The following is a 12688-nucleotide window of genomic DNA, read 5'->3' as shown; positions in this document are numbered from 1 at the left end:
AAAAAAAAAAGCCATCCTGGGCAGGGAAGTTTGTGAGACTCATCTCTAATCAGTCGTCATCAGAAAGATGGAAGTGGAGCTGTGGTTCAAGTGGTAGAGGGCTAACTTGGGAGGAAAAAGCTAAGGGAAAGACCCAGGCTCTGAGTTCAAGGATCAATGCCTGCTAAAAACAAAAAACAAGCTACCTCATGCCCCTTATTAATCCTTCCGTGCCTTCCTCAGGCTTCCCTAGAAACCAATAAGCACAGCCCAGGGAAGCCATTGGTTTAAGTATTTTTCACTGTGGATTTATTTGCCTTCCTTAGAATTGTATACAATTGGAGTAATAAGGTACTTAATCCCTTTTTTTTTGGTGTTGTATGTGTGTGTGTTGCACACACGCACACACATGAGCACCAATCCTGGGCTTGAATTCAGGACCCAGGCGCTGTCCCTGAGCTCTTTTGCTCAAGCTAGTGCTTACCACTCTGAGCCACAGTTCCACTTCTGGTCTTCTGCTGGTTCATTGGAGAGTCTCATGGGGAAGTGGCACTCAGAACACTTAGGCCCTGAGTTCAAGCCTCAGGACTGACCAAAAAAAAAAAAGTCTCCTGGACTTTCCTGTCCTGACTGGCTTTGAATGACGATCCTCAGATCTCAGCCTTTGGAGTAGCTAGGGTGACCAGCGTGAGCCACCGCTGACCAACTGACCTGGTTTGTTTTGTATGTAAATACTTTTTAATTGTCTTTTTTGTTGTTGTTTCATTTACATTAACATTTTTAGGTTAGTTCAGATTTCAACCAGAGAGTATGTTTATGTGTGAAAGCCGTGGTTATCTCGAGAATCTCCGTGCTGCGTGTTTGTGTGGTTCATTCCTTTTTGGGCTCACTGTGTCAGGATTTCTTTTCAAGTCTGTATAGAATTCCATTGCTTATTCCAAGGCTTGTTGGTTTATTCATGTATCAGTGGACACAAGTGGCTCCCTCTGGTTATTAGGGCTAATAGGGGTAAGAAGGGTAATAGCTCTAAAAATTAGTGTATCTTTCTCCATCGTTTTTGTTTGTTGTTTGTTTTTTTGGTGCTCATTCTGGGCCTTGAACTCAGGGCCTGAGCACTGTCCCTGAGTTCTTTTGCCCGAGGCTAGCGCTCAACCACTTGGAGGCATAGCTCTACTTCTGGTTTTCTGGTGGTTTATTGGAGAGTAGAGTCTCATGGACTTTCTTGCTTGGGCTGGCTTCAAATGGTGATCCTCATCTCTCAACCTCCTGATTAGCTTGGATTCCAGGCGAGAGCCACCAGTGCCTGGCCATTTTCAGCTTTTTGCTGTTTAATTGGAGAGGCTCACAGACTTTCCTGTTCAGTCTGGCTTTCAGGCACAATGGCAGTTCTCAGATCCCAGTCTCTTGAGGACAGGTGTGAATCACCTGCATCCTGCTCAGGCCTTATTTTTAATTAAAATTTTTATTTTTATTTTGTCAGTCATGGGGCTTGAATACTGGGCCTGGGTGCTGTCCTTGAGCTCCTCAGCTCAAGGCTAGCCAGAACGCCACTTCCGGTTTTCTGGTGGTTATTTGGAGATGAGTCTCATGGACTTCCCTGCCCAGGCTGCCTTTGAACCATGATCCTCAGATCTCAGCCTCCTGAGTAGCTAGGATAACAGGCGTGAGCCACTGGCTCCTGGGTCAGGCCTTATTTTTTAATGTAAATTTTATAACTAGCAACCCTCCCCCCCCCTTGGCACTGTTTATGCTCTTGCCCCCTAAGTTTGGTGGTACATTGTTTCCCTTTTATTTCATCTCTCAATGTTTTATAATCTCATTTGTGATTTCTCTTATTAAACGTTTAGTATTTGGTTTAATTTTCATAAATTTTTGAATTTTCCAGATTTTTTTTTCTCAACCTGGGGCTTGAACTTAGGGCCTGAACATTGTACCTTAGCTATTTTGCTAAAGGCTTGTGCTCTAGAATTTGAGCTATACCTCCACTTCTGGCTTTTTGGCGGTTCATCAGAAATAAGAGTCTCATAGACTTTCCTGCCCAGGTTAGCTTTGAACCGTGATCTTCAGATCTCAGCCTCCTCACTAGCTAGGATTTCAGGTGTAAGCCACCAGCACCTAGCTCTGTTTATCTCTTACGGAATGGACCACATTCCCCTATAAATCTTACATTGAAATCCTAATTACAAGACCTTGGAATGTAGGAATCATCTACTAGCAATTTGTACAGTGTTTGGGCTAGGGCTGTAGGTCATTGGTTGTGTTTGCCTTTAATGTAGGGTTTCTGTAGCAAAGAGAAACAAAATTAAAATTGTCATTATTTTTGGTTATTATTTTGTTTTGTTTTGCTGGTCCTGGGGCCTGGACACTGTCCCTGAGCTTCTTTTTTGTTTGTTTGTTTTTTTGGGTCCGGTCATAGGGCCTGAACTCTGGGCCTGGGCACTGTCCCTCAGCTCTTCAGCTCAAGGCTAACGCTCTACCACTTGAGTCACAGCGCCACTTCCAGCTTTTTTCTTTTTTGCTTATGTGGTGCTGAGGAATCGAACCCAGGGCCTCAAGCATGCAAGGCAAGCGCTCTACCACTGAGCCACCTTCCCAGCCCTGTCCCTGAGCTTCTTTTGCTCAAGGCAAACACTCTTTGACTTGAGTCACAGCAGCACTTCCAGCTTTTTTGAGTCATTAATTGGAGATAAGAGTCTCATGGACTTTCCTGCCTGGACTGGCTTCGAACCGTGACCCTCAGATCTCCACCTTCTGAGTAGCTAGGATTATGGTCTGCACCACCAATGCCTAGCTTTAAGTCATTCTTTGGGACTGAGCTCCTTCACTAGCACCAGCAGATAATACCAAACCAAAATGGACTGTTGCCATGCTAAGTGCTACATAGTCAAAGTGGAGCTACAAAGAAACAGATGAATCCAAAAAAGGACCCATTTCTCCCTGGAAATAGAAGATTCCAGACTACCTCCATCATCATAATTCAGAAATCCCCCTTTGGTTTCAGTCTTGTAACAATAATAACTGCAGTCATGTGATGTCACTCCATCAAGTGTTTTCTAACTGTTGTATTTTCTACTGTTCCATTTTCCAAAATCTATGCTCTTAACTAGTGGGAGCTCTCATTCTGTTTTGTAGAATGGAGTTTTTCCTGTTTTTTTGTTTTTTGGGGGGCTGGTCCTGGAGCTTCTCTGTCCCTGACCTTTGTGCTCAAGCTAGCGCTCTAACCACTAAAGCCACAGCACTACTTTCACCTTTTTCTGAGTAGTTTATTGGAGAAAAGAGTCACAACTTTTCCGCCTGGGCTGGTTTCAAACCATGATCCTCAGATCTCAACCCCCTGATTGGCTAGGATTATAGGCATAAGTCATCATGCCTGGCTTTCCCTGATTTTTGAATCATAAATAAAATTCAACTGAGTTTCTTGACATAGTTTGTTGTAGTTTTGTCTTTGACAATTGTGACTGTTAAGAAAAGGACCGGATGGACATTCTTAGAGCATTAAGCTTCTTTGAAGAATGCTGGACAGTATTACTGACCCCTTTGGAAGTCTCCTTGTTTCCTGTTCTCAGATCCAACATTACTCTTTGGTTCCTGAGACCCTCTTCCCATGGTTTTGGCTTTTACGGGTCTGGGTCTGTGTGGGAGCATACATATGATATATGGTTTGTTTTGGTTTGGTTTTTTTTGGTCATGGGGCCTGAACTCTGGGCCTGGGCGCTGTCCCTCAGCTCTTCAGCTCAATGCTAGTGCTCTACCACTTGAGCCACAGCACCACTTCTGGCTTTTTCTGCTTATGTGGTGCTAAGGAGTCAAACCCAGGGCCTCATGCATACAAGGCTAGCACCTTCCCAGCCCTGATTCTGGGGTTTGAATCACTGGTAAGATCAGAAATCATTGCAGAAACAGGATTGGGTCCTTCATGGACCAAGAGGGAGGTTACAGGAAACCAGCTGGACCTGCACTGCTGAACAGTGAAAACAGGCCCTAGATTGATATAGGTATTCGTGATGGTGTACATTTCAGACAAGATTTGCAACAAGAAGAAAAAGGCCCTTAAAGAATAGTGTTTGTGTGTGTGTGTGTGTGTGTGTGTGTCCATGTGTATATCGTCTGTTCCCATCTGTCCATGCTGGGGCTTGAGCTCAGCACTGCCCCTGAGCTTTGTTGCTCAAGGCTGGCACTCCACTTGAGCCGCAGCTCCACTTATGTCTTTTTGGCGGTTAATTGGAGATAGAATGCCAAGGACTTTCCTGCTGGGGCTGGCTTTGAACCGCCATCTTCACATCCTCATCACCCAACCACAAAGCCTTCAGAGAAGTTTGGCCTTTGCCTGCAGACAGACGCGAAGCCACGCCCTCCCCTAGTAACTTTTTAAGAGGCCGTTTAGCAGGAAACCGGAAATTTGTTTAGGTGGCGCTCGGGTTCAGGTCCGAAACTACACTTCCCAGGAGGCATTGCTACAGAGAAGCAGTCTCTGCCAATCACGCGTTGCCGAAGACTCCTGAGGCCGTGTGGGTGGAGCTTCCGGCGCTGTGCCGGAGACGTCATTTGGCTGTGACTGTCCTCTGAGTTGGCGCCGAGTCTCTCCTCAGCTGCCGCTCTCTAGGCCTTTCCAAACTCAGGAGAGGAGGACGGAGAAGCGGGGGGGTGGGGGGGACAGTCGTCGCTGTCACCCTCTCGTGCTCCCGCCGCCCGGAAGCCGAAGCTGCAGGCCGAGCCCGGCGGTGCCATGGCGGCTCTGGCCCTGGTGAGTGTCGGGCCTTCGGTCCGCGCGCGCCGCGGCCCGGCCGTGCGTGGGGGGAGGGCGGGGTCTGCGGGTTCTCGGCCTTCCCCGCAGTTCTGAGGCTTTGGGGGGCGAGGGTCCCAGCCTAAGCGCCCTCAAGTCCAGGTGCAGACGCCGAAGGGGGCTCCCCGTTAGCGAGTGCTCCGCACGCTCACTGGCTGCCCCGACCCCTGCTACCTGTGGCCCTCAGGAGAGGCGGAGGGACTGACGGAGGGGACCGTGGGGATACGGCTCGGGCCTGGGCCTGTCCCTCAGCTCTTCAGCGCAAGGCTAGCGCTCTACCACTTGAGCCACAGCGCCACTTCCCATTTTTAAATACTTTTAAGAGTGTAAAAAAATGTATTTAAGTGTAAAATTATTGAACAACTTTCTGCCCCTGTTTCTGGGGATTCATCGTAGTGTCAGGAAAGGATTCTCAGCCACAGACCACGGACCAGAGGGACCCAGGACCATTCCTGCCTCTTGGGTTAGATACATGAAGCTGGGGTGTCTCCGATCCTCAGGGGAGAAGGTGGTAGCGTGTATGTCACAAGCTACGGGATGATCCGTAAAGTTTACAAACACACAGGCAGGCTGTGCAGTCTGCTTAATGAACATTTTCTTATTGCTGCTGTTGTTTTGTTTTTGGTTGGTTGTGGGGGTTTGAACCCAGGGCCTGGGCTCTGCTTCTGAGTTCTTTTGCACAAGGCTAGTGCTATACTGCTTTGAGCCACGGCTCCATTTCTGGTTTTCTGGTTGTTCATTGGTGGTAAGAGTCTCATGGACTTTACTGCCCAGGATGGCTTTGAACCTCCATCCTCAGATCTCAGCCTCCTGAGTAGTTAGGATTACAGGTATGAGCCACAGGTGCCTGGCAACATTTTCTCTTTGATTTATGAAATTAAAGTCTGTCATAGTAGGAGCTATGATTGGAAAATGAATCTCAAAGAAATCGAGACTTCTCAAAGACTACACATGTGGCGACATTGGCTGGAGCTTTAAATCTATCCAACCTAGAGGCTTTCCTTTGTTTTTAACACAATTATGCAAAGCCACAGACAGACCCTGAGCCTCAACTGCTGCTGTACTTGTTTTTACTCTCATTTGTCATCCCTCTCTCCTCCCTCCCCAGCTTATTACTGGCTATTCCTCACCAGTGTTCATGGGGTTGACAGTCCCAGCTGCCTCCGTCCTAAGCCCAGCCTCAGGAGCATTGCTCAGAAGATGCTCCCTCGTTCAGGCCTCCGGTCCCCGTTTCTTGTCTGTATCAAAGCAGTAAGCTCAGATCTGACCTATTACCTGCACAGCCATCCCACCAGCTCTGTTTGGGTTTCCAGGCATCGATATCATTTGAAGATTTGGCTGTGACCTTCACTGAGGAAGAATGGGAACATCTGGACCTGGGCCAGAGGAACCTGTACCAGGAAGTGATGCTTGAGACCTACCAGCTTCTGGTCTCACTGGGTAAGGCCCCTTCCCTTCCATCTAGAGGACCTCTAGCCTGTTTCCATTCACTCTTTCAAGGCAGGGCTGGCCGAGGTTGCTTTCCTAAGGGTATTATGGTCAGTGCTCTTCTTCATAATCCCTGTGTCTCCATCAGGGCTTGCACTGTGTGAAGTGTCTTGCACATACAGCCTCAGCCTGACAATGTTGTTCCAAATTGCCACAGAGTCTAGGTAGCAAGATCTGCCCAAAATTGGTGGTTTTCCAAGAAGAGGATGCTTTGGACAAAGGAGTAAGATGTGGTAGCTAGGTCAATTGCAACTGGACATGGAAAAAGGCACAGAGTGGATGCAGAGTACATGGGAGTTACCCACTTGATACAAAAGGACTTCAGAATGTGGTTCAGCTGGAGGTAGGAACCTGAGGCAAAAGAAAGGACAGTTCCTTGTCCCATTGTGGTCTTAACGTAGCCTTGGAGATCTGCCTGCTTCCTCCCTCTCATTTTCAACTAATAGTTCCTTTAGTTAGTGGAGAAGGCCAAAAACCAGCTAGGAGAAGCCCTTCATAGTCCAACTCCATTGTACCCAGAATCCTAGTGCTGATCACTCCATTGCCTCTCCCTCCTCCCATTATCTCTGATAGAGCTCTCTAGCTTATTATTTTTTATTTTATTTTTTTTGCCAGTCCTGGCTCTTGCACTTGGCCTGGGCACCGCCCCTGAGCTTCTTTTTTGTTCTACCACTTGAGCCTCAGCGCCACTTCCGGCATTTTCTGTGTATGTGGTATTGAGGAATCAAACCCAGGGCCTCATGCTTGCAAGGCAAGCGCTCTACCACTGAGCCACCTTCCCAGCCCCAGCTCTCTAGGTTAGTGTACTTAGTTATTTGATGTGCTTATCCTCACTTGCCTTTGTGATGCTGACATATTTCTAACTAAAGCTGTGGGCTCGTACCTGCAATCTTGGCTGCTCAAGAGGCTGAGATCTGAGGGGCACAGTTCAGAGCCAGACCGGGCAAGAAAGTCTGTGAGACTTTCTGTGAGACTGAGCGGTCCGGGGGCGCAGTGCACGGGCTCGGGGAGGAGCCCAGCCTCACTAACGGCATATACGCTGCATTCCCTCCAGGAGACCAGGTGAGACTGGCGCCCCCCACGCCCGGCACGCCCCTGCCAGCCCTCCCCGCGCAGCCCCGGCTCCTCGGACTGCCGTCGCAGCCGCTGGACCGGCGCGGGACGCCACCACCGGAGCCCTGCAGCCCTCCCCTGCCCCACGGCCTCCACCCGCCTGCCTCCCCGCCCACAGAATGGTGTGGGGTGGATATGGAGTGCTTGAGTACGACGTGGCCGCTGGCGGGGCATCCCCAAATCTGTGCGGGAGCCAAGCCTGGGGACTGCGGGCCAGATCCCGTTCAGGCCTCTGCGGGGCGGCCCCACCGGTGCCCAGAGTGCGGGAAGGGCTTCACGCGGCGCTGCCACCTCACAGAACACCGGCGCGTGCACACCGGGGAGCGGCCGTACGTGTGCGGTGACTGCGGCAAGGCCTTCACCCACCGCTCCTCCTTCGCACAGCACTGCATGACGCACGGTGGGGCCAAGCCCTTCCCGTGCGGGGAGTGCGGGAAGTCCTTCTCCTACCGCTCCTCGTTCGCGCAGCACGCACGGGCGCACGCAGGCCCGCCGCCATTCGCGTGCGGACAGTGCGGCCGGGCCTTCGCCCAGCGCTCGGCCTTCGCCCGGCACCAGCGCACGCACACCGGGGAGAAGCCGTACGCGTGCGGGCTGTGCGGCCGGGCCTTCGCCCAGCGCTCGGCCTTCGCCCAGCACCACCGCACGCACACGGGCCGCAAGCCCTTCGTGTGCGGGGTCTGTGGCAAGGCCTTCTGCGACAACTCCTCGCTGGCGCAGCACCTGCGCATCCACACGGGCGAGAAGCCCTACGTGTGCGGCCAGTGCGGCAAGGCCTTCACGCAGTGCTCCACCTTCCTCCGTCACCGGCGAACGCACACAGGCGAGAAGCCCTACGCCTGCCCGCACTGCGGCAAGGCCTTCAGCGCCAGCGCCGCGTTGGTGCAGCACCTGCGCGTGCACACCGGCGAGAAGCCGTTCTCCTGCGGCCAGTGCGGGAAAGCCTTCGCCCACCAGTCCGTGCTCATCCGCCACCACCGCAGCCACAGCGGCGTGCGGCCGCTGCAGTGCCACCACTGCGCCAAGGCCTTCTTCTACTCCTCATCCTTCGTGCGCCACATGCGCGTGCACACCGGCGAGAAGCCCTTTGTGTGCGGGGACTGCGGCAAGGCCTTCACCCAGAACGCCAACTTCCTCCGCCACCGCAGGACGCACACCGGCGAGAAGCCCTTCGTGTGCCGGGACTGCGGCAAGGCCTTCAGCGACAACTTTGCCCTGCAGCGGCACGTGCGCACGCACACCGGGGAGAAGCCCTTCCAGTGCGGGGACTGCGGCAAGGCCTTGGGGCACAGCACGTCCTTCAGGCACCACTGCACAACTCACAGTGTGGTGTAGATGCCGCCCGCCATCGCTGCAGTCTCCAGCGGGGTTGCCAGGACTTGGGCTGTGTGCGGTCCTGAGAATTGCTTCTGCCCACCCAGACCTTGTGTGCCAAGCCTCAACGCCGTGCCTCTGCCTGAGCTGTTGTGCTCAAGGCTGGTGCATTACCACTTGAACCACAGCTCCACTGCTGCCTTTTTTTTTTTTGGTCAGTCTTGGGGCCTGAACTCTGGGCTTGGGTGCTGTCCCTCAGCTCTTCAGCTCAAGGCTAGTGCTCTACCACTTGAGCCACAGCTCCACTTCCTGCTTTTTCTGCTTATGTGGTGCTGAGGAATCGAACCCAGGGCCTCATGCATGCAAGGCAAGCACTCTATCACTGAGCCACCTTCCCAGGCCTTTGGTCGTGTTTTTGAAGAGTCTCATACACTTTCCTGTCCTGGCTGGCTGCTTCAAACCTTGATCTTCTGATTTCAGCTTCCTGAGTAGGTAGGATTACAGGTGTGAGCCACCTGCACCTGGCTCCAAACCTAACCTTGATCCTAAGGTGGAACCTCCGAGGTAAGAAGCCCAGTGGCTGCGATGCTGTCAGCAACAAATTGCCTTTTGTTTATTCTCCCCATCTAATTTGGGTATTTTCAATAAGCAATGTTGGTAGAAGGTGAAATTCAAAGGACAGGTTGAAAATGATCCCCTAAGTCTCCCTGTGGTTCAAGGAGATGAGCAGTGAAAAGGCTGGGAGCTACCAGCCAGCCAGCCAGGAGACTGACCCATTCAAGTAGTCTTTGCTCCTAAACATGCTCATTTGTACCTGTGGAGAGCATAAAGTATGCGAGGAGCAGGCTGGAGTCGTGGGGTACACAATACACTTCCATTTGTGGGCATTCCGGGCATCTTGCAGGTGCTGTGTTTGTGCCAGGTTCTTGGCCTCTGCACCAAACATTTTCCTAAATCAGTCAGTACACAAACTTTTTTTTTTTTTGGTCAGTTGTGGGGCTTGAACTCTGGGCTTGGGAGCTGTCCCTGTGCTCTTCAGCTCAAGGCTAGCGCTCTACCGCTTGAGCCACAGTGCCACTTCTGGTTTTCTAGTGGTTTATTGGAGATAGGTGTCTCACGGACTTTCATGGCCGGGCTGGCTTTGAACCGAGATCCTCAGATCTCAGCCTCCTGGGTAGCTTAGGATTATAGGCATGAGCCACCGGCGCCCAACCTCACAAACTTTCTCTTTTTGGTCAGTTGGGCTTGAACTCTGGGCTTGAGCACTGTCTCTCAGCTCTTCAGCTCAAGGGGAGTGCTCTACCACTTGAGCCACCGTGCCACTTCTGGTTTTCTGAGTGGTTTATTGGAGATCAGAGTCTCACAGACTTTCCTGCTAGGGCTGGCTTTGAACCGAGATCCTCAGATCTCAGCCTCCTGAGTAGCTAGGATGACAGGCATGAGCCACCAGCGCCTAGCTATACACAACTTTCTAATGTTGACTTTCTCTTAAAAACAGCTTGTGATTAACATGTTTCTCGTACATTTATAATTGCTATACTTTATAATAAAAGTACCTATAGCATTTTGGTGTGGTGTACTCTTCATATTATTGCTGTATAACTCTGGCTTAGTTGTGTCCACACATACAGCCCAGGTTGGCTCATGGCGTAGAGCTCTAGCCTGGAGCATAAAAACACAGGTCCTGAGTTCAAGCCCCCTTTGGTTTGGTTGACCTGTCCTTTGGTGAGAGTGGAGTGTTAAAATCTCCATTATTGTGTTTTGGTCTGTCGTATTCAGTGAGTCCACAAGTGTTTGTTTAATGTATTTAGTTGATCCACTGTTTGGTGCATAAATATTAACCACTGTGATTTCCTTTTCAGGGATCATTCCCTCTATTAATATGCAATGACCTTCCTAGTCTTTCTACTGATTTTAGTGAGAAGTCTATCAGATTCCATATGGCTACTCCAGTGCTGAAAGATACATTTGCATGAAAGATTTTTTTCTCATCCTTTCACTGGGAATTTGTTTATCAGTGTGACATGACTGTCTTGGAAACAACAAATGGTTGGACCTTGTTTTTTGTTTTAAATATCCTTTGTAGTGCAGGGTTTAGTGTTCATGAATCCCTTTAGTTTTTGTTTGTCGGGGAAGGTTTTAGTTTTGCCATTGTGGAAGATAGCGCCCGTGGGTACCAGTTAGGGTTGGCAGTTGTTCATCTCCAGGGTTTGAGTTACATGTCTCCTGGCTCTCCTTGCATTCACTGTTTCTGTGGGGAGATCTGCAGTAATTTTCATCTTTCTGCTATAGTATAGTTCCTTCTTTTATTTTACTTGACTTATATAATTAATTCCTTGTTTTATAAGTCTAGAGTTCTCATGACAATGTGTGTAGCAGTCTGTCTTCTTGGATCCTGTCTACTAGGAATTCTGTATGCCTGTCAGGTGGGTGCTACTTGCTCTCTTGAGATGGGTATGTTTCCTGTTATTGCTTTTTTGAATGGGTTTTCAAGGCCCTGAGTTTTGATTTCTGCCTGGCCTTCCTGACTGTAGATTTGATTTTTTCACTGAATTTAGTTTTGAATTTTCCTTTGATATGTTCTGGGTTTTTGTTGTTGTTGTTGTTTCCCCATGCCTTTGATTTTTTTTCTTCTAATTCTTCTGTTTTACCCTCCACTCTTTTTTTTGGGGGGGGGTGTAGCCTAGGCTGGTCTCGAACTTGTGATCTTCCTGCGTCATCATCTTCGTTGACTACCAGCATGAGCCACCACAGCTGGCTATCCTTCACTCCTATTTCTGTTTCACTTACTCTGTTGCTTAAGGTTTCAACTGTGGCTTGCAATAAGTAAACAACTCTTTGTTGAAGTCAGTTCTCAGAGTGTTAACTTGGTCTGATTTTTTTTTTTTTGTCCTAGGGCTTGAACTTTGGGGATCTGGGTGCTATCCTTGAGCTCTTCAGTTCAAGGCGAATGCTCTACCACTTGAGCCACCGCGCCACTTCCAGTTTTCTGGTGGTTGCTTAGAGATAAAAGAGTCTCATGTGCCTGGGCTGGCTTTGAATCCTGATCTCAGCCTCCTGAGTAGCTAGGATTACAGGCACGAGCCACCAGCACCTGGCCAACTTCATCTTTTAATGACATGTGTAAGTGCTTCTATCTCTTTTTGGACAGCCTGTAATATTCTTGGTCATTTCCTCCTTATATTGGGTTTTGGATCTCCCTTTTTATTTTATTGGCTAATTCTCTCATCATTGCTTTAATGGTCAGTTTATCCTCCATCTCTTCTTTGCTCTTTCTAGGGTTGTTGCCTGGATTGTTGCTGGCTTTTGAATTTGGCATGTTGTCTTGATTGTCATGGCTTTTGTACTCTTTTGTTGTGATGTATGCGTTTGGGTTCAGGGACTGTTGGGGTTCAGCAGTGTATTAAGTGATGGTGGGGTATGGTTCTCTGGATGGGACTTTGTATTTGGCCACTTTCAGCACAGGCTGGTGCACACAGTGTCATGGGCTCTGGCCAGCTGTTAGGGCTCTGGGCTGAGCTGGGTGCTGGTGGCTCACTCCTGTAGTCCGAGCTACTCAGGAGGCTGAGATCTGAGGATCACCATTCCTTACCAGCCTGGGCAAGGAAAGTCCCTGAGACTCTTATCTCCAAGTAACCACCAGAAAACCAGAAGTAGTGCTGTGGCTCAACTGGTAGAGAGCTAGCCTTGAGCTGAAGAGCTGAGGGACAGCGCCCGGGCCCAGAGTTCAAGCCCCACGACCGACACGAAGGGCTCTGGCTGGGATCCATGTAGGTGGGCAGCCTGGTGTCCTGGCCTCATGTGAAGAGGGATTTTCTTTTTCTTTTTCTTTGTGCTGGTACTGGGCATTGTACTTAGGACCTAGATGCCATGTCTTTCTTATTTTTTTTTTTACTCAAGGCTGGTGCTGTGCTATTTGAGCCACAGTGTACTTCAGTCTTTTTAGTGGTTAATTGAAGATAGGAGTCTCATGGACTTTCCTGCCCAGGCTGGCTTTGAACTGTAATCCTC

General features: G+C 49.9%; 1 protein-coding gene across 1 annotated transcript; it reads left to right on the top strand.

The window, feature by feature from the left end:
• Positions 1-4655: 4655 nt before the first annotated feature.
• Znf599 (zinc finger protein 599) lies at positions 4656-8854 on the top strand. The gene is made up of 3 exons (XM_013026237.1): positions 4656-4723; positions 6076-6202; positions 7305-8854. Exons 1-3 carry the CDS (start codon positions 4706-4708, stop codon positions 8696-8698), a joined length of 1539 nt encoding a protein of 512 aa, XP_012881691.1. The 5' UTR covers positions 4656-4705; the 3' UTR covers positions 8699-8854.
• Positions 8855-12688: the final 3834 nt, after the last annotated feature.

The sequence above is a fragment of the Dipodomys ordii genome, unplaced genomic scaffold (assembly GCF_000151885.1).
Source record: "Dipodomys ordii isolate 6190 unplaced genomic scaffold, Dord_2.0 Scaffold92, whole genome shotgun sequence".
Taxonomy (NCBI): domain Eukaryota; kingdom Metazoa; phylum Chordata; class Mammalia; order Rodentia; family Heteromyidae; genus Dipodomys; species Dipodomys ordii.
This window is presented reverse-complemented; position numbering and strand designations above follow the sequence as displayed.